This window comes from Brassica rapa, chromosome A01 (genome assembly GCF_000309985.2).
Source record: "Brassica rapa cultivar Chiifu-401-42 chromosome A01, CAAS_Brap_v3.01, whole genome shotgun sequence".
Taxonomy (NCBI): Eukaryota; Viridiplantae; Streptophyta; class Magnoliopsida; order Brassicales; family Brassicaceae; genus Brassica; species Brassica rapa.
In genome coordinates, this window is record NC_024795.2 from 2,407,229 (window position 1) to 2,428,330 (window position 21,102).

A 21,102-nucleotide genomic window follows, 5' to 3' on the forward strand; every position below is an offset into this window, starting at 1 on the left:
GGGTGGTAAGTTCATTTTCCACAGAACAGTTCTCCTCTAGCCCCAACCCGAAAATGCTATATCATATCGCTCTTTAGATTCTCATATACCGCAGGTCATCCGTGAGACCAACTCATGATTGGCCGATAAAGCAGAAGCTCTTCACTTTGGATGTTATGTACTTTCCCGACAAACCGAATCCTGATAACTGTCCTCAAGATGTGTATGGCTCTCTTGTTGATGCTGTAGGACATGTTTCAGACATGTCTAATAAGTCTTCCAAGTTATATTTGGTTCAACGTACAACATGTGGATCGTCTTGGAGAAAATAGTGAGTTTCATGCATATCCATACGTAGAAGGTGTTGTTGGTCTTAGTGAACCAATAATATCTACAATCGGTGGCAAAGAAGATTTCCCAAGAAACGAACTCTCGTTAAGTCTTGCCACAGATGTTTCTGATGAGTGCTCGGAGACAAGTCTTTGTGCTGCTTAAATCTACTAGAGGAACCTCAGAGCAAGCTTCTTCCAGCAGCAAACACGTTTCTAATAACGTCTCTCAAGTGATATTTGGCTCAAAGTACCTTCACTCCGTTCAAGAAATACTATCTCATTTCGCCACATACTCCCTCAACGGCATAGAGACTAATCCTCAATGCTACTTTTCTTCTCGAGGAACCGAGTCAGAGGGTACAAACTCAGCCTTTGTCTCATGTTATGAGAATCTAAACGAGTTTCTTGATGGCGGTTCGCAAAGAAGAGCATTAGAAGCAAAGAAAACCCATCTCTTGGATCTTCTTCAAATGGTATAATAATATATATTAACACATTTTTACATAAACTAAGAAATTATTTACTAATTACTGAAAGTTTTTTCGAGTTGATTTTTGTCTTCAGGTGGATGATCGATATAGTCATTGCGTTGACGAGATTCATACGGTTGTATCAGCCTTCCATGCAGCAACCGAGTTAGATCCTCAGCTACACACCCGGTTTGCACTCCAAACCGTCTCCTTCTTATACAAGAACCTGAGAGAGAGAATCAGCAAGAAGATACTCATGATGGGAACGGTTTTGGAGAGAGGCAAAGAGAAGTCTCAAGAAGACTCAATCTTCCACCAGCATTGCCTTCTTCAGCAGCTAAAACGTAAGAACCATCAGATTTGGAGACCGCAACGAGGCTTGCCTGAGAAATCAGTCTCGGTTCTACGTACATGGATGTTCCAAAACTTTCTTCACCCGTAAGAATCCTTTTAAATCTTTATTAAGCCTACTTTTTGATGATATTGGTAGCTAAGCAAATGATATTAATGTATTCTCTTTGACTACAGCTACCCGAAAGATTCAGAGAAACATCTTCTTGCTATACGTAGTGGATTGACAAGAAGTCAGGTATGTTTTGACTTTAGACGCACGTATGTTTTGTTACTCAAATCCAAATAGCAAGTGACATAAGTGTCTCGTTTCTTGTGTTTGTGTGTGATGAAAGGTATCAAACTGGTTTATAAATGCGAGGGTAAGGCTATGGAAGCCCATGATAGAAGACATGTACGCAGAAATGAACAAGAGGAAGCTGAGTAACACTCCCCTTCAAGGTGGCAATGGAGGAAGTTTTATTAGAGTGCCAAAGTCTGTAATGATGAGCCAAGAAAGGGACAAAATAAGAGAATGATTGTGTTACAACTTTGTTTACGCAATCGTTACAACTTTTACCACGTATTATGATTGTTTTGACTTTTTGTTATAATTGTATATACTGCTTGTTGTATCTCATATATTGCTGTTTTGTATTTGCATCACTTGTTACTGACTGTTACCAACATATTATCGTCTTAAATTTAACAAGTTCTTGATGTTAAAATACTTGTGAATACGACCAAATACTTGTGAAACACGTAAGAGTAGGTTTGCAAGTGGAACCATATATAGGAGATGAAGAAGAAAAAAAACAGTTTCAAAACACCAAACGAACACAAGACAAGAAGCAAGCCACCACTAAATTAGTACGAGAGTGCGGATAAAACACCAAACAACACAACACAAAAAACAATCAATTGTAGCCTAGACATCATCATCCAGTTCCTGCCATTCATGAAATAAAACAAAATGGTTTGAACATATGATTTATTTAATAAAATGTATCAAACTTGACTTACCTTTTCATTACGGGCACGTTTCTCTTCAAGACGCTTCTTCTCATCATCAACAAATTTGTGAACTCTGTACCAATCCTCTCTTCGCTTGAAAACATCTGAAACATCCATTCATTGGAAACAGGAAAGCAAAATAGTTACATTCTAGAGAATTAATGTTGGCGACATAATTCAAAGAACCATACTTATGTTAGCTTTGACGAACCATCCACCAATGAACGCTAAACCAAGAACTAATTTGTTCTGCTCCTCCCAAGCATGCTTGACCCTTGAGGACAGAGGAGAAGAAGCTATGGATGAGATCCCTTTCCGAAAATACTGCAGATCTCGACAGACACAGACAATACTACAATCATGAATAGAGAAATAGAGAGGGAGGATCCGGAATAAAAAGAATAATTCTTAGCTTAACCTTGGCCAAAATCGTTTGCGAGTGCTTCATCATCATCTTTTGTTCCGCTGTGTCCTTCCTTTGGGTGTAAAATTAGGGTTTCTGCTTTCCTTTTTTATTTTTATTTACTTGTGGCCCAAATCAAAGCAGTATCTCTTAAATTTATTGAATTGATTTTGATAAATATATCCTCTTATGTATTTTAACTCTATAAATTGATCATGTTTGTTCTTTTTCGTATTTATAAAATTTCTTTTAAAAAAACTCTGTTTTTTTTTTTTAACTAAAAAAAACTCTGTTTTCTTAGCAAATTATTTTCATAAGTTAATGAAAATTTAGTAAAGCCATTCACAAATACTAATTTGTTAGCCGGATTTTCTTATTTTAATTTTAATTTTAACTACTTTTTTTTTAAATGCGTCTTTCAATTTTTTCTTTTGATTGCTAGGTTAAGAAATATGATATATATAATGCTTTGGTTTACCAATGGTCTGATTCAATTAAAATCAATACAAAACCAACATTTAGAGAACCGGGTCGTTACAGTAAGGCTATGGAAGCCGATGATAGAAGGACATGTACGCAGAAATGAACAAGAGGAAGCTGAGTAACACTCACCTTCAAGGTGGCAATGGAGGAAGTCTTATTAGAGTGCCAAAGTCTGTAATGATGAGCCAAGAAAGGGACAAAATAAGAGAATGATTGTGTTACAACTTTGTTTACGCAAAATCGCTACGTATTAAGATTGTTTTTTGACTTTTTTGTTATAATTTTTTTTTTGGGTGTAAATGTTAAATTCATACCAAAGGCTTTTTGTTTTTTACAGAGTTGTTGCTTAGCAACTTATTACATTAGAAGGGGGATAAAAGACATTTGCTGTTATAATTGTAATTGTATATACAGCTTGTTCTTTTATCTCATAGTATATTTGCTGTTTTGTAATTTGCATCATGTGTTATCAACTTATCATCGTCTAAAAATGTAACAAGTTCTTGATTGTCTTCGGCCAAACTTACGAAACACAGCGGTTTAATGTCTGTTTTACGCGTTTTACGAAATCAAAGCTATGTAGTTCTGCTCCTTGGAGGTTTGCAATTGCTTGGGAGGTTCTCTGTTGTGGTCAGCATTGGAGCTTTGTGTCATCTGTGGTCAGCATTGGTCAGCATCTGTGTCATCTAAATTGAAATTTGAGTGTCTTTTCCATCTAGTGACAGGTTGTGTGAGAAAAAAGCTTATTGCTTAGATTATACATTTCTCTAAATGAAAGCTTGAGGACTTTTGTGTTTCAGCTTAGATAGGATTTCACCAACAATGCCAAATCTGCTATTGCTTCTATAAGAGGATTGTCAGAGCTACTAAATCATCTGGTCGGGCGGACCTCACACTTCTATTCCCTGCAGCGGCTCAGGAAGCTAAACATTTCAGAGCACAAAACCTAATCTTAAGGGTGGAAATTTCATTTTCTACAAAACAATTCTCCTCTAGCCACAATCTAAGCGCCACATATAACAGAAATATTTTATAAGACACAACCATGAAGTAGTTATTACAGTGATTGGCAGATAATGTGTTCATCAACGGCTGCAAACATAGACAAAACAGAAACAAACAGACGCAACCAATTACCGTCACTTGGTTTTCTCTTTAAGAGAGGAAATCCACTTGCCCCTCCTGGCCTCCATTTTTTCCAGACGTTGGAGACCTTTAACGAAGCGCTGAAATTAAAATGAGAAGAAGACTTATATAGGAAAGAAAGAAGAAGAAAAAGATTTTAACCCAATCCCTTGAGGTTATTTACCTCTTCATATTCCCGGAGCCCCTTAGAGACGGGGCTTGTTGTCACACCACCTGACGAAGACGGTTTTTAGTGAACCCAAAAAATCTATATATATATATATATATATATAAAAATATTACAAACCACACACCGAGCAGGAATCCAGCACCACCAAAGACCGCTGTGAAGCAGTATCGATAAACTTTCGAGACAGCTAACAAACAAAAAGTTGATTCCAACGAGAATTAGAAACAAAAAATTTGACTTGAGGAGAGATATTGATATGCCAATAAATAATGAGATACCTTTCTCACTCACGGATGAAAAATCACGACACTGCAGCCTCCCCTTGCGGCAAGACTGCATAATTTATTCATTCAACCTCAGTGAACAGAGACAAAAGCAAAATAAATATCAAACACACCCAGAGACAAAGATCTCTCTGGATTACCTTAGCCAAGGTGTTTCCCAGGAACGGCAACATCTTCTTTTGTCCTCGTCGAATTGGAGAGCCTAGGGTTTTCAAGATTAGGGATCTTAGTTCCAAATTTATTATTAAAAAGTGTTACTTCCCTGCTACACACGGCTCAAATCTATTAGGATTTTTTTTTAAATATTATTGGACAAAAACACATAGGCAATAATTAGTGCTGGGTTTGCGGGTCAACCCGCCCCGACCCGCTGCAGATTGAATCATTTTTTTGATTCAAAAAATCGACCCGCATAACTCACAAACAAAAAAATTTCTACCCGCAAAAACCCGCGGGTAACCCGCTTAACCCGCGGGTAATATTAATTATATTAATTATATTAAAAATAATTATTTTAATTAAAAATAATTATTATATAGTTAAAAAATATTATTTTTAAAAAATTATATTAAAAATTCATTTCTCACTTTAAATCTCTCTTGGGCCATTTGGGCCTATTAAAAAATCAGATTCAATTCCCACTTTTTTTTTTCCTTTGGGCCATTGGGTCCAAGTTAAAATAATTTTTTTTCAACTATTCTTAATTATTATTTTTTTCTTTTCTTAATATAATTTAAGCATTCATAAAAATAATTGAATTTTTTTATTGAAAAGTATAAATCTTTATTAAAAGTATATAATTTTTTAATTAAAATATTAACCCCATAATAAAATTAATTTATCAGAGTTATACCAACTTAATTCATTAAAAAAATAAAGTTTAATTTTTTTTAACATAAATAGTCATTTAAAATGAAATACGATAAATAAAGATAAAAAATTTAATTCTTTTATAAAATAAAGCACAAATATATGAAAATGTGACATTTACTAAATATTTGTCAATTGAAAAAAAAAACAAAAATAAACCTGCGCTTTGAAAGCGCGGGTCAAAATCTAGTAGAGTATTACAATAACAACAATATAAAGAGTTTTACCAAAAGAACAAAAAATATAAAGAGTATTATGATGGTTGAGCAGAGCTGCAGGTCCTTGTCATCTTCTTTCATGTTTGTTCTCTCCATTTATAGGAAATATGTCATAGAATGTACTTAAAATAAAATTGAGTAAAACAGAGAAAATTTGATATCTAGATTTGTATTAATAAGCCATAGAAAACGTTATATTGATTATGATTGTACATGGATAAACGTAATGTATGTAAACGTAAATTTTATATCATTGCTGTAGGAAAAAAACCGTAAGATTTATAACAATGAAACACTTACTTCTTCCTTTTTGATAATGTGATGTAGCTCCTTATTTTGTAATTCAACCACAAATGAAAAGTAAATATATAATTTTTTTTTCTTCGGGAAGCACCATGGTATAAATTTTGTTTGTCAGATATATAACGTAGAAAAGAAAGCAGAGTAGGTTTGCAACATATATATATAGGATGGAGATGAAGAAGAAAAAAAAACAGTTTCAAAACACCAAACTAACACAAGACCAGAAGCAAGCCACTATTAAATTAGTACGAGAGTGCGGAAAAAACACCAAACAAGGCAACACAAAAGACAATCAATTGTCGCCTAGACATTATCATCCAGTTCCTGCCATTCATGAAATAAAACAAATGTGGTTTGAACATATGATTTATTTAATAAAATGTATCAAACTTGAATTACCTTTTCATTACGGGCACGTCAAGACGCTTCTTCTCATCATCAAAAAATCTGTGTACTCTATACCAATCCTCTCTTCTCTTTAAAAGATCTGAAAGATACATTCATTGGAAACAGGAAAGAAAAATAGTTACCTTCTAGAGAATTAGTGTTGGAAACATCTATAAAATTAATTCAAAAAACCATACTTATGGAAGCTTTGACGAACCATCCACCAAAGAACGCTAAACCAAGAACTAATCCGTCCTGCTCCTCCCAAGCATGCTTGACCCTCGTGGACATGGGGGAAGAGGCGATGGATGAGATCCCTTTCCGACAATACTGCATATCTCGACGAAACAGACAAGACTACAATCACGAATACAGAGAAATCGAGAGGGAGAGATCCGGAATAAAATATGATTCTTAGCTTAACCTTGGCCAAAATCATTTGCGCGTGCTTCATCATCATCTTTTGTTCCGCTGAGTGCTTCCTTTGGGTGTAAAATTAGGGCTTCTGCTTTCCTTTGTTAGTTTATTTACTTGTGGCCCAAATCAAAGCACTACTCGTGTTTCCTTGAATGATTTGAATCAATTTTTGTAATAAATATATCTTCTATGTATTTTATAATTCTACAAATTGATCATGTTTTTTTTTTAAGAAAAAAATCTCTGTTTTCTTATCATATTATTTTCAAAAAAAAATTATATTGCTAATTTGTTTTCATAAGGTAATGAAAATTGAATCTTGAGGGTGGTAAGTTCATTTTCCACAGAACAGTTCTCCTCTAGCCCCAACCCGAAAATGCTATATCATATCGCTCTTTAGATTCTCATATACCGCAGGTCATCCGTGAGACCAACTCATGATTGGCCGATAAAGCAGAAGCTCTTCACTTTGGATGTTATGTACTTTCCCGACAAACCGAATCCTGATAACTGTCCTCAAGATGTGTATGGCTCTCTTGTTGATGCTGTAGGACATGTTTCAGACATGTCTAATAAGTCTTCCAAGTTATATTTGGTTCAACGTACAACATGTGGATCGTCTTGGAGAAAATAGTGAGTTTCATGCATATCCATACGTAGAAGGTGTTGTTGGTCTTAGTGAACCAATAATATCTACAATCGGTGGCAAAGAAGATTTCCCAAGAAACGAACTCTCGTTAAGTCTTGCCACAGATGTTTCTGATGAGTGCTCGGAGACAAGTCTTTGTGCTGCTTAAATCTACTAGAGGAACCTCAGAGCAAGCTTCTTCCAGCAGCAAACACGTTTCTAATAACGTCTCTCAAGTGATATTTGGCTCAAAGTACCTTCACTCCGTTCAAGAAATACTATCTCATTTCGCCACATACTCCCTCAACGGCATAGAGACTAATCCTCAATGCTACTTTTCTTCTCGAGGAACCGAGTCAGAGGGTACAAACTCAGCCTTTGTCTCATGTTATGAGAATCTAAACGAGTTTCTTGATGGCGGTTCGCAAAGAAGAGCATTAGAAGCAAAGAAAACCCATCTCTTGGATCTTCTTCAAATGGTATAATAATATATATTAACACATTTTTACATAAACTAAGAAATTATTTACTAATTACTGAAAGTTTTTTCGAGTTGATTTTTGTCTTCAGGTGGATGATCGATATAGTCATTGCGTTGACGAGATTCATACGGTTGTATCAGCCTTCCATGCAGCAACCGAGTTAGATCCTCAGCTACACACCCGGTTTGCACTCCAAACCGTCTCCTTCTTATACAAGAACCTGAGAGAGAGAATCAGCAAGAAGATACTCATGATGGGAACGGTTTTGGAGAGAGGCAAAGAGAAGTCTCAAGAAGACTCAATCTTCCACCAGCATTGCCTTCTTCAGCAGCTAAAACGTAAGAACCATCAGATTTGGAGACCGCAACGAGGCTTGCCTGAGAAATCAGTCTCGGTTCTACGTACATGGATGTTCCAAAACTTTCTTCACCCGTAAGAATCCTTTTAAATCTTTATTAAGCCTACTTTTTGATGATATTGGTAGCTAAGCAAATGATATTAATGTATTCTCTTTGACTACAGCTACCCGAAAGATTCAGAGAAACATCTTCTTGCTATACGTAGTGGATTGACAAGAAGTCAGGTATGTTTTGACTTTAGACGCACGTATGTTTTGTTACTCAAATCCAAATAGCAAGTGACATAAGTGTCTCGTTTCTTGTGTTTGTGTGTGATGAAAGGTATCAAACTGGTTTATAAATGCGAGGGTAAGGCTATGGAAGCCCATGATAGAAGACATGTACGCAGAAATGAACAAGAGGAAGCTGAGTAACACTCCCCTTCAAGGTGGCAATGGAGGAAGTTTTATTAGAGTGCCAAAGTCTGTAATGATGAGCCAAGAAAGGGACAAAATAAGAGAATGATTGTGTTACAACTTTGTTTACGCAATCGTTACAACTTTTACCACGTATTATGATTGTTTTGACTTTTTGTTATAATTGTATATACTGCTTGTTGTATCTCATATATTGCTGTTTTGTATTTGCATCACTTGTTACTGACTGTTACCAACATATTATCGTCTTAAATTTAACAAGTTCTTGATGTTAAAATACTTGTGAATACGACCAAATACTTGTGAAACACGTAAGAGTAGGTTTGCAAGTGGAACCATATATAGGAGATGAAGAAGAAAAAAAACAGTTTCAAAACACCAAACGAACACAAGACAAGAAGCAAGCCACCACTAAATTAGTACGAGAGTGCGGATAAAACACCAAACAACACAACACAAAAAACAATCAATTGTAGCCTAGACATCATCATCCAGTTCCTGCCATTCATGAAATAAAACAAAATGGTTTGAACATATGATTTATTTAATAAAATGTATCAAACTTGACTTACCTTTTCATTACGGGCACGTTTCTCTTCAAGACGCTTCTTCTCATCATCAACAAATTTGTGAACTCTGTACCAATCCTCTCTTCGCTTGAAAACATCTGAAACATCCATTCATTGGAAACAGGAAAGCAAAATAGTTACATTCTAGAGAATTAATGTTGGCGACATAATTCAAAGAACCATACTTATGTTAGCTTTGACGAACCATCCACCAATGAACGCTAAACCAAGAACTAATTTGTTCTGCTCCTCCCAAGCATGCTTGACCCTTGAGGACAGGGAGAAGAAGCTATGGATGAGATCCCTTTCCGAAAATACTGCAGATCTCGACAGACACAGACAATACTACAATCATGAATAGAGAAATAGAGAGGGAGGATCCGGAATAAAAAGAATAATTCTTAGCTTAACCTTGGCCAAAATCGTTTGCGAGTGCTTCATCATCATCTTTTGTTCCGCTGTGTCCTTCCTTTGGGTGTAAAATTAGGGTTTCTGCTTTCCTTTTTTATTTTTATTTACTTGTGGCCCAAATCAAAGCAGTATCTCTTAAATTTATTGAATTGATTTTGATAAATATATCCTCTTATGTATTTTAACTCTATAAATTGATCATGTTTGTTCTTTTTCGTATTTATAAAATTTCTTTTAAAAAAACTCTGTTTTTTTTTTAACTAAAAAAAACTCTGTTTTCTTAGCAAATTATTTTCATAAGTTAATGAAAATTTAGTAAAGCCATTCACAAATACTAATTTGTTAGCCGGATTTTCTTATTTTAATTTTAATTTTAACTACTTTTTTTTTAAATGCGTCTTTCAATTTTTTCTTGTTATGAATTCATTACTTAATAATGTTCAAGTGATCTGTAAGTGTATTTTTGCAAATTTTTACCTTTAAACTGATTGTATCCAACTAAGATTCTGAATCCAAAACCGGCTCACTCTACAAAATTGGCCCAAATCCAAGTATTGTGGAAGCATACATGCTATGAGAGTGACGTTTACATAGCATAAATACTTCTCTTATTGCTAATACTCAAATGATCTCGAAGTCCCCAAGTCTCTTGCAAAGAAGGTGCCTGCGGTTGAGGCACCAAGTGCTGAAGATCATCACAGTGGGAACAATATTCATCAGACCATGAGTCAGTGAGAAGAATGTTCCAAAACTCTCTTCATCCGTAAGAAAAACTCTTTATTAAGTCTATACTTTGTGATGACATTGTTAGATAGAATTGTTATTGATGTATAATCTCTTGAGTATAGTTACCCGAAAGATTCAGAGAAACATCTTCTTGCTATACGAAGTGTATTGACAAGAAGTCAGGTGTTTTGAATTTAGACGCACTTATGTTTTGTTACTTAGACCCAAGCAGCTTATAAGTGTGTATTATTTTTGGTGTGTGATGAAAGGTATCAAACTGGTTTATAAATGCGCGAATAAGGCTATGGAAGCCGATGATAGAAGATATGTACGCAGAAATGAACAAGAGTAAGATGAATATGACTCACCTTCAAGGCGGCATCGGAGGAAGTATTATTAGAGTGCCAAAATCTGTAATGATGAGCCAAGAAAGGGACACAACAAGAGAATGATTGTGTTACAACTTTGTTTACGCAATCGTTACAACTTTTACTACGTATTATGTGTTTTTGACGTTTACGCAATCGTTACAACCCTTGTATATACTGCTTGTTCTTTTATCCCATATATTGCCGTTTTGTATTTGCATCTATGTGTTAGTGTTACCAAACTATCATCGTCTTAAATTTAACAAGTTCTTGATGTTAAATTACTTGTCAATACGACCCAATAGTTGCATCTCGTAAAAGGACATCGTTTGACTGATTGTCTTCGGCAAACTTACGAAACACAGCGTTTTAGCATCTCAGGACGAACAAAACTTGAACCACCCGGAGAGAACCATATATCGACGGCTAATGGAGGAAGACAGAGCGGTCGAGATCGTAGGTGGAGCGTCTCGGTACGCGCTTAAACCGGCGGCGCGTATAGCCAGCGAGGAAACACTATTGTGCGTATATGTCTGATGCGGAATCGACTATGTACGGGAACTGACGGGAGACAATTATATAAGTACCTAGGAAAGGATTTAAAGGGTTGGGAGAATTGGATCTTTATCTAATCCCACATATATCACAACCATGAAGTAGTAGTGTTATTAAAGTGATTGGCAGATAATGTTTAACAACGACAGCAAACAAAGACAATAACAGAAAGAAGCAGACACAACCAACTACCATCACTTCATTAACTCCTCTCTCAAGGTAATCAACTCGGCCACCCTGGCCTCTATTTCATCCGCATTTGGCATTTCTTCGATGTAAACCTGACAAAAAAACGAGAAGAAGAATTATATTGGGAAGATTAAAAAGAAAGAAAGAAAGAAAGAAAGAAAGAAGAAAAGACTTTTAACAGTTTAACCACGCTATTTACCTGTTCAAGTTCCCGAAGTCCCTTTGAGACGGGGCTTGTTGTCACACAAGCTGAAGAAGAAACCAAACAAACAGGGTTTTATGAAGAAGATTGTTTCTATTGAAACCAAAATAAATAATAATAATAATAACTAAACCAAAATAAATAATAATAATAATAATAATAATAATAATAATAATAAAAAAGCTTACAAACCACATACCGAGCAGGAATCCAGCACCACCAAAGACCGTTTTAAAGCAGTATCCATAAAATTTCGAGACAGCTAACAAATAAACAAACAAAAAAAAAGTTGATTCCAACAAAAATTAGAAACAAAAAAAAATGACTGAAGGAGAAATTTTGATATGCCAATATATGAGATACCTTTCTGATCACTCACGGATGAAAAATCACGATACTGCAGCCTCCCCTTGCCACAAGACTGCATATTTATTCATTCAATTCAACCTCAGTGAACAGAGACAAAAGCAAAAGAAAAATCAAACACAGCAAGAAAGACAAGATCTATCGACTACCTTAGCCAAAGTGTTTCCCAGGAAACGCAACATCTTCTTTTGTCCTCGTCGAATTGGAGAGTCTAGGGTTTTCGAGATTGAGGATCTTGGTTCCAAATTTATGATTAACTAGTATTGCACGAGTCAAATCTATTAGGTTTTTATAATATTTCCTTCTTTTCCAAAACATTGCTAAAATCATCGTCCTAGTGTGTAAGTTTCCTATATGAATACAAAAAAAATAAATGTATTAGTAAACTAGTATTCGATGAATATTCAATGTTATATCTAGATTTATATTCATAAGCCAGAGGAAACGAAATATTGATTATGGTTGTACATGGGTAAACGTAATCTACAATACTAAAAGCAACATATAGAGAGCAGAGAAGTTGTCCATGGCGGATTTTTTATTCTGACCAATCAGTGATAGGTTTTGTGACATATTGTAGGACCCACCCGGGTTTTATTTTATTATTTATTTTTATTAACCAACTTTCTTTCCTCATGACCGTCCGTATCCTTTTCACCTCTTTCTCTCTTCCCCAACATTCATGCTGTCTTTCTCTCCCGGTGATCCCAGCGGCGGCGGCGCCGATGGGGTTCGAAGAACACGAGGCAGTTCTCTCCGCTTTCTTAGATTGATTAGGAGCAGTGATGTAGTGGATCTGGGTTCATGGGTTTCGACCTCGGTTCTGGATCCGGCCCGGTTGATCCAACCGACGTTCTGTCTCACGATGATGTCAGTTTTAAAACTTTCTTCTGTGTGTTTGCGTCATTGCAGAGATAGATTCTGATCGATTTGTTTGCGTCATTGCAGAGATGGTTATTCTTTTCCTGTCATTAAACCCAACATGGTGAGTTCTTCTAAATGCTCTCCCATCACATTTTTCTTTTATGTCCATCACCCAATTAAATTAAATTGTTTTGATTTCCACAGAAGATGACGACATCTCAAAGATGCATCATGAATTTGAGCGGACGAAACAGATGCCTAAGATGAATCCTCAAGGTTTGCCATTGAGTACTTTAACAAAAAAAAAATTGGGGTTTGCCATACTTTTAGGATATATGTTAATTAGAATCTCAGATTGGATACATATAAGTTTACTGATAAGACTGTGATTACCCAGCACATTGATCCTCTTACTTGCAAAGTTGCACAGTTTAATTCCAAGAAGCACATGGTTAATGAGGTTATTTATATGACCTTTTGCTTTGCTGTTCATGTTTTTACAGACTTGAGTATTTCTTGAGAAGTATATGAGCTCCAGTCTTGCAGTTTTGTTATAGTTTCTGTGCAGAAAACTATTTTGGTTGTCGTAAGGTATTGCTAATCAAGAAAAATTCTTTCTGAATTGCTGCTTTGTGATAATGATCTCTCACCATTTATATGATTGTGCAGCTTATTAGTACGGAGAAAAAAAATGTGTACATGTGTCGTGATCAAATGAGAGGTCATGTGTGATTAATGGACTTCTTATGTTTGAGCAAGGTCAGTTTACATACCTTTTAAGCGATTTGGTCTGAGTAAAATTAGAGGCATAGATGAATTTTAATCCTAAAATTCAGAAAAACATCCATCCACCACATATCTATGTACTTGCAAGCCAAATTCCCCTGGAAAATTAGAATGATTCTTAAAGTTTATCGGCGGTAATCATAAATTTAGGTTCATCTCTTAAAATGGGTTTCTATCCTCTAGCCTATACATATTTTTTTCATTCCAAGAGATGTGTATTATATATCTTATTTTGGTACGGTGAGGATTTTCTGATGAAGGCAACTCATATAACAATTAACAAGTGCGTTGCAGAGAAAATATGGCAAGCCGCACCGGGAGTTTGTGAAGATTCTATGCACATACGAAGACATATTTGAGCTTCGAAAGCGAGTCGAAGCATTTGCTTTGCAGTATGAGATGCATGCTTCTAGCTATCAGAGAGATTGTTCATGCGGTAAGTATTTTTCCACCATCATCTTAAGATTGCTCCTGTTGCAGTTATGTCTCCCATCAACAAGTTTTTCTGTTTGACTTAGCTGAACCAAGCAAAATCTGAGACTGATTCTTCCATTATCGTATAATACAGTTAACAGAGGACTTCTGACTTATAAGTTTTGATGCCTAAAACTCTATAAAGTATGATCACCATTGAGCCCAACGGTTTCCTCTTTTTGAGTCACTCTCAGGTTCTTTCATCTTTTTGTTTCACAATTTTCTTAATCTTTTCATTCATAATTATAGATGATTTGACGTAGTGTTGATACTGTTATGACAGATTGGATGCTTGACAGTGCTTCCGGCTATTCTTACAACCAGACCAATGGTCTGCACTATGAGGTTCTGGATTCAATTACAGTTACTCAATAGGTACGTAACAATCATAGTTTTTATGATTGTTCGGATAGAATTGAATCAATTTCTTTCTTCATGTGGGATTACACTGATAATGAAAAAAAGACGTTGGGTGACACAAGATGAAGCATACCATGCAGTTAAAGAAAACATGGCAAGAGGCAACCAAGAGAAGCGTGCCTAGGATGGCTGGTTCTACTTTATGGAGTAAGTCCAGTGTCGCAAGATATCTTTTTATAGCGTGCCTACGAGCTTCTTCAAGGAGGATGTCTTTTTAGTGGCACAAGATCAAGAAATCTGCTTCGGAATGTTTCATAACCGATGGAAACTTTTAATGCAATGCATGTGTAGGAGTGACAGAGTGCGAGTATTATGTATTTTAAATCCCCACTACATAGTTTTTGGATTCTATGCATTGCATGTTGTCTGAATGAGAGTAGTTTTGTATGTATTTTAAATTCCTACTACTCTATTTTATATTTCCTTAGAATCAGTGGTGAGAGCCAATCTTTCTTCACAATGAGAATTTTATTCAACCATGGAAAATTACAGAGGAAGTGTACATTTTTTTAGTCATGTATATAACAGATAAATCTCAAATCTCATACTAGGTAAAAAATTGAATCCCATTTATTCGTCCATCCACGCATATTATACACACACATCCAAGTAAGATAAAATGTTTCGGATTCTGTCACTTGGTTTGAATTGTCCTTATTATTATCCCTAAAAAATTACTTAATTTGGTTTTATCATTGTATGCATAAAATTAACAAATATACAACCGAGACGACAAATTTAATTTCAAAGTAACATAAATTTCATAATTTTGATTTTCTTTTAGTTTGGATAAAATTTTGTTTAGTTTTACAGATTTAAAATGAATATTATTTAGTTTTCAAAAAGTATAGTCACCTACAACAATATTTAAATTTGCTCCACTTTACAATTTTTTTTATTTTTTTTTGTAAAAAAAGTATCCACACATGTTTAAAAAAAAGTATTTTGTAAAAGAAGATTAGATACAAAATTTGGACTAATTGCTTGATGGGTTTAGACAAGCAGTTCCGTTTTCTTATTTTACATAAATAGAAAAAAATGAATTCAATATTACAACAAAATCAAGCTCTAATCAGAGACACAACATAATGCATCCGTTTGTTTTTGTTTTTGACTTTTTGGCCATGATATTTATGTTTATTTATTTGAATCATAATGAACCAAAAGTTATAAAGAACATTAAAAATTGGTTCAAATAAAGAATTTAGACGAAAATTTATGATCATGGCAGATGAAGGCGTCTTTGTGCTTGGGGTCTATCTACAGTCCTACGGAGGCTCTGGATGGTACAACTGAGCGGATTCACAATGTGAACCGAACTCTGCTTCCGTTTCTTTATATTTCTCAGTTGCTATGCATTGCTTCTTCAAGACATTTCAAGATTTTCTCTATTTCATGTTTTTTTTAAACCGCATTACTCCAATGTACTCTATCTGCTTATAACTGTTTCTCATGTTTAATAGTTACAAAAAGGTCCACCTAATGTCAATGCTACGTTTTCTTCTAAATCAATAATTTTTCCCCGTCGAATATTACACACTTTCCACATCTGCGCTAAGCATAATAATAGAAAATACACCAATCATCTTCTCTTAAAACAACTCCTAACACTTCTACAACATTTACATCTATACTCAAACTCTACAAACCATCATCATCAACGCTTTGTAATTCTACAATCTCGGTTATGCTAACGTCTCCGCGCTTGCGCGGGGCTCCGCCCCTAGTGTATGTAAAACGTAAAACTTTTATATTATTGTTGTAGGAAACTGTAAGATTTTGATAACAATGAAACACTTGCTTCTTCTTTTCGATGATGTGATGTAGCTCCTTATTTTGTAGTTCAACCCAGGGCCGGCCCTGGACTAAAGCCCGTAAAACTTGGGCTTTAGGCGCCAGAGAATATAAACTTTTTAGGGGCACCAATGTTAAGATACTCTGTTAGTGCAGTGGCTTTAGTTCTCCTATTTTTAGTTCACGTGAACAGGTTCGAAACCTGTGTTTTCATTTTTTCCCCTTTATTGATAACAACAAAAGAATTTAATTGATTCTGATTCCTTAATTGATAAATCTTAGTTTACTTATTTATATTGTATTAAATGATAGTCATACAAAATAGAACAAATCTATTTAATTTTTTTTTTCCAAAACGTTGTCATATGAGAGAGACTACCATATTTCCTTTTCTTCTTCTCTCTTTTTCATTAATATTAATGTATTATTCTTTTTTTTTATGAGTAATTCTACTTACTAATGTGTTTGTAGAAAATTGTGCTCGCAACAGAATAAAAAATCTACGAGTTGGTGTAATCTGAAACCATTAGTATTTTCAAGTAATATTTTGAATGCATATGAACTATTTATAATCATTATTTTATCATTTTTAGTTAATAAAATATGAGATATTAATATATTATCAATATATTAGGGTTCTTGATGAAAAATTTCTTTGGTTTTAAAACGCTAAGTTTTTGAAAAATTATTGTTAAGGGACATGTTTTTTTAATATGCTTTAGGCGCCACAAAACTCCGGACCGACACTGGTTCAACCACAAATGAAAAGTAACGAAATTCTTTTTTTTTTTTGGTAAAATGTTAAGAAAAGAAATTCTTTTTTGAAAGCACCATGGTAAAATATTTGTTTTGTCAGAGATACAACAACGTAGAGAAAAAAGTAGCTTATATAGGAGATAAAAAGAATACAGTTTCAAAACACCAAACGAACACAAGACAGGAAGCAAGCCACCATTAGAGTAGGAAGAGTGCGGATAAAACACCAAACAACCCAAAACAAAAGACAATAAATTGTAGCCTAGACATCAAACATCCAGTTCCTTCAATATCTTCTTTTCCTGAAACAAAACTAATGGTTTAACATATGATTACCAAATAATAATACTATGAAATGTATAAAACTTTACTTACGTTTCGAATAAGGGCACGTGTCTCTTCAATACGCTTTTTCTCAGCATCGACGAATCTGTGTATTCTATACCAATCCTCTCCTCTCTTGTAAACATCTGAAACATCCATTCATTGGAAATAGGGAAAAGAAAAATAGTTACATTCTGGAGAATTAAAGTTGGAAACATCCACACATGAATTCAAAAATACCATACTTATGAGAGCTTTGCTAAACCATCCACCAACAAACGCTAAACCAAGACCTAACTTGTCCTGCTCCTCCAAAGCATGCTTGACCCTCGAGGACAGGGGGGAAGAGGCCACGGATGAAATCCCTTTCCGACAATACTGCATATCTCGACGACACGGACAATACTACAATCACGATTAGGGAGAAATCGAGATGGAGGATCCAGAGTAAAATAATTATTCTTGCTTAACCTTGGCCAAAATCGTTTGGGCGTGCTTCATTATCATTTTTGTTCCGCTGAGTCCTTCCTTCCTTTGGGTGTAAAACTAGGGTTTCTGCTTTCCTTTGTTATGTTTATTTACTTGTGGCCCAAATTAAAGCAGTATCTCTTAAATATCTCTTAAATTCAATGAATCGATTTTTTGTAAATATATTTAACTCGACAAAATTGATCATGTTTGTACTTTTACGTTTTCATAAAATTTCTTGAAAACAAACTCTGTTTTCTTCGCAATTTTTTCATAGTTAATGAAAATTTAGTAAAGGCATTCATAAATACTACTTTGTTCAAAACGGATTTTCTTATTTTAATTTTAATTTTAACGATTTTAATTATTATTATTTTTTAAATGCACCTTTTCAATAATTTATTGTTATGAAATCATTACTTAATAATGCTAAGTGTATTTTTTTTTTGCTAATTTTACCTCTAAATCTGACTGTATCCAACTAAGATTCTGAATCCAAAATCGGATCATTATATATGCACAAATGACCCAAATCAAACTATTGTGGAAGCATACATGCTATGAGACTGACGTTTACATAGCATAAATACTTCTGTTATTGTTAATGCTCAAGATGATCTCGGTATCCCCAAGTCTCTGGCAAAGAAGGTGCCTGCGGTTGAAGCACCAAGTGCTAAAGATCATCACAGTGGGAACAATATTCAGATCATGAGTCAGCTGAGAACATTGTTTGCTGAATCTTTACAATAGGCTTCTTACTAACCAACATTGCGAGTTGATTCAGATGAAGTTGTCATTTGTGTGGTGATTGTGTGTTGTTGTCTCCTACCATGAGCGTTTTTATAGACTTTATAGTGACTTATCAATTATCATCTTCGTCGTTTTATAGTTGTGTTAGATATCATGCTTTATATGAAGATGGCTCATTAGTTTTGTTTTTGCATTTTTACATCATATTCTTTATGGCAAGATCCCAAAACCCCAATTGACTTCTTATAAGATGCGTACATGCTTTATGCTAATCTTGATTGCTAAGGTGCAATACTGCTGATGTTAAAAAAATAATGTAATTGAAGGGATTTAAAGGGATGGGAGAGTTGGGATCATTGGTTATTACAGTGATTGGCAGATAATGTGTTCATCAACGACTGCAAACAAAGACGAAACAGAAACAAATAGAGGCAACCAATTACCATCACTTCGTTTCCTCTTTAAGAGAGGTAGTCCACTTCCAACTCCTCGCCTCCATTTTTTCCAGACGTTGGAGATCTTCAACGAAGAGCTGGAAAAAATGAGAAGAAGAATTATATAGGAAAGAAAGAAAAGAAAAAAAGACTTTAACCCAATCCCTTACCGCTTCATTTTCCCGAAGCCCCTTTGAGACGGGGCTTGTTGTCACACCGCCTGAAGAAGAAACCAAACAATGAAGAAGACGGTTTCTAGTGAAACCAAAAAATAAATAAATAAAAAAGCTTAAAACCACATACCGAGCAGGAATCCAGCACCACCAAAGGTCGCTGTAAAGCAGTATCCATAAATTTTCGAGACAGCTAAAGCTTGCTTGACCCTCGAGAACATGGGGGGGAGAGGCAATGGATGAAATCCCCAAATCTGGACGACACAGACAATATACTAAAATAACTAATAGAGAAGGGGCGATCCCGAATAAGAGATTACATCTTGCTTACCCTGGCGAAAATCCTTTGCGCCAAATTCCCTTGCACATGCTTCATAACCATCTTTGATCTGTGGGGAGACTGCATATTTATTCATTCAATTCAACCTCAGCGAACAGAGACAAAAGCAAAAGAAAAATCAAACACAGCAAGAGAGACAAGATCTATCGACTACCTTAGCCAAAGTGTTTCCCAGGAAACGCAACATCTTCTTTTGTCCTCGTCGAATTGGAGAGTCTAGGGTTTTCGAGATTGAGGATCTTGGTTCCAAATTTATGATTAACTAGTATTACTTCCATGCCTTGCACGGGTCAAATCTATTAGGTTTTTATAATATTTCCTTCTTTTCCAAAACATTGCCAAAATCATCATCCTGTATGAATACAGAAAAAATAAATGGTAAACTAGTATTCGACGAATATTCAATGTTATTAACTATACAATAATAAGTTCAAAATTTCATTATATATAGTATTCGACGAATCCTTACGTAGTGATCAAACTACAGTATTTGATGTAGTATTCGACAAAATTTCAAACTACAGTATTTACATCTTTGAGAGTGATCAAGGGCTTGCGGGGTCTGTGGTATTCAAAAGCCAATCCCAACACTCTAATTGCATCCTCAGAAAAAATGTGCTCATGATCGATATCCCCAAGTCTCTTGCAAAGAAGGTGTATGTTGCGGCACCAAGTGCTGACGATCAGCACAGTGGGAACAGTATTCAGACCATGAGTCAGTGAGAACATTGTTTTATATCTTTAGCGATGACGTTGTCCTAAGTTTCACATGCGAAAATACTCAGAAGATTCATCAATCAAGAAACACAAATGTTCATTAAACTAATAAAGTTATTCTATTATTAAATATACGAAAAAATGTTTTGTAAATAAGAAATTATTTTCAAAAATACCATTTATGTGCACTGATTTTCAATTGTATGTGTAATATCATCAAAATAATTGAATCATGTGTCCTCTTCGTATACATATTCTACGCAATTACAACAAGTCATTTAGTTACTTGATTAAAATAATTGAATTGATGTCAAAAAAAAAAAAAAAAGATTAAAATAATTGAATTATGTGTCTTATTAGTTTCACTTTACTGTTAATTTCTTTTTCTTATATTTGGTCGCAGCTAATATATATATATATATATATATGTGGATGGTTTATGGAAAATGTGTGGTTCTGAGAACAATGAGCTTTTTAAGGGCTGTGATGATTGGAGCAAGTGAGGCTGGAGAAACGGAGGTGATTTAGCTGACGAGTGACCTGAAGCCAACCACCTTATAACCGTACTAAACCAACTTATATAGATTTTAGGGTCTACGTTGGTTACTATTATTCAAAAAACGAACCAAAACTCAATTTTCTGTTTAGGCCCAACGTTTAAGGCTTTTCTTGACTACAAACTAAGGCCATGTACATCAGTGAACCCCATGGAAAGGGTTCACAAAG

The 21,102-nt window shown here is 34.9% G+C and overlaps 2 protein-coding genes, 2 long non-coding RNA genes and 2 pseudogenes across 8 annotated transcripts; 3 read left to right on the forward strand and 3 right to left on the reverse strand.

The window, feature by feature from the left end:
* The first annotated feature begins 176 nt into the window (after window positions 1–176).
* LOC117132183 lies at window positions 177–1,777 on the forward strand (annotated as a pseudogene).
* Window positions 1,778–1,831: 54 nt separating this feature from the next.
* LOC117132188 lies at window positions 1,832–10,512 on the reverse strand. 2 transcript variants are annotated; one of them, XM_033285997.1, is made up of 5 exons: window positions 9,698–9,721; window positions 6,813–6,851; window positions 6,586–6,718; window positions 2,135–2,229; window positions 1,832–2,060 (listed from the first exon to the last, which is right to left on the reverse strand). In XM_033285997.1, the coding sequence occupies exons 1-5, from the start codon at window positions 9,704–9,706 to the stop codon at window positions 2,040–2,042; spliced, it is 297 nt and encodes a 98-aa protein (XP_033141888.1). In that variant the 5' UTR covers window positions 9,707–9,721; the 3' UTR covers window positions 1,832–2,039. The 2 variants fall into 2 exon arrangements, with proteins under 2 accessions (XP_033141888.1, XP_033141886.1); XM_033285995.1 differs by lacking the exons at window positions 1,832–2,060; window positions 2,135–2,229; window positions 6,813–6,851 and adding exons at window positions 5,952–6,325; window positions 6,401–6,488 and having other exon boundaries at window positions 9,671–10,512.
* LOC103850249 lies at window positions 3,945–20,502 on the reverse strand. 4 transcript variants are annotated; one of them, XM_009126970.3, is made up of 6 exons: window positions 19,814–20,502; window positions 19,651–19,719; window positions 19,450–19,573; window positions 19,317–19,366; window positions 19,156–19,244; window positions 3,954–4,237 (listed from the first exon to the last, which is right to left on the reverse strand). In XM_009126970.3, exons 1-5 carry the CDS (start codon window positions 19,844–19,846, stop codon window positions 19,158–19,160), a joined length of 363 nt encoding a protein of 120 aa, XP_009125218.1. In that variant the 5' UTR covers window positions 19,847–20,502; the 3' UTR covers window positions 3,954–4,237; window positions 19,156–19,157. The 4 variants fall into 4 exon arrangements, with proteins under 4 accessions (XP_033141866.1, XP_033141870.1, XP_009125218.1 ...); XM_033285975.1 differs by lacking the exons at window positions 19,156–19,244; window positions 19,317–19,366; window positions 19,450–19,573; window positions 19,651–19,719; window positions 19,814–20,502 and adding exons at window positions 4,321–4,370; window positions 4,451–4,513; window positions 4,605–4,659; window positions 4,751–4,887 and having other exon boundaries at window positions 3,945–4,224; XM_033285979.1 differs by lacking the exons at window positions 19,156–19,244; window positions 19,317–19,366; window positions 19,450–19,573; window positions 19,651–19,719; window positions 19,814–20,502 and adding exons at window positions 4,321–4,370; window positions 4,451–4,513; window positions 4,605–4,659; window positions 4,751–4,862 and having other exon boundaries at window positions 3,945–4,237.
* On the forward strand, window positions 7,345–8,905 carry LOC117132182 (annotated as a pseudogene).
* LOC117132193 lies at window positions 8,960–9,542 on the reverse strand. Its single transcript, XR_004455748.1, has 3 exons — window positions 9,445–9,542; window positions 9,263–9,357; window positions 8,960–9,188 (listed from the first exon to the last, which is right to left on the reverse strand). It is a non-coding gene; the product is annotated as an uncharacterized LOC117132193 (long non-coding RNA).
* On the forward strand, window positions 12,773–15,032 carry LOC103850233. The gene is made up of 9 exons (XR_629654.2): window positions 12,773–12,946; window positions 13,025–13,061; window positions 13,145–13,216; window positions 13,444–13,531; window positions 13,610–13,699; window positions 14,021–14,162; window positions 14,295–14,394; window positions 14,484–14,575; window positions 14,666–15,032. It is a non-coding gene; the product is annotated as an uncharacterized LOC103850233 (long non-coding RNA).
* Window positions 20,503–21,102: the final 600 nt, after the last annotated feature.

Bases quoted from the DNA above. Each gene is read 5' to 3' on its own strand.
- LOC103850249 (XM_009126970.3), bottom strand. From the start codon at position 19,846: ATGTTGCGTTTCCTGGGAAACACTTTGGCTAAG. The intron at 19,367-19,449 runs GTATGTGGTTTT...TTTCTTCTTCAG, and splicing joins TGGTGCTGGATTCCTGCTCG to GCGGTGTGACAACAAGCCCC. The intron at 19,245-19,316 runs GTAAGGGATTGG...CATTTTTTCCAG, and splicing joins GGCTTCGGGAAAATGAAGCG to CTCTTCGTTGAAGATCTCCA.
- LOC117132188 (XM_033285995.1), bottom strand. From the start codon at position 9,706: ATGATGATGAAGCACTCGCAAACGATTTTGGCCAAG. The intron at 6,719-9,670 runs GTTAAGCTAAGA...CGAGATATGCAG, and splicing joins CGCAAACGATTTTGGCCAAG to TATTGTCGGAAAGGGATCTC. The intron at 6,489-6,585 runs GTATGGTTTTTT...TGTATCTTTCAG, and splicing joins GTTCGTCAAAGCTTCCATAA to ATCTTTTAAAGAGAAGAGAG.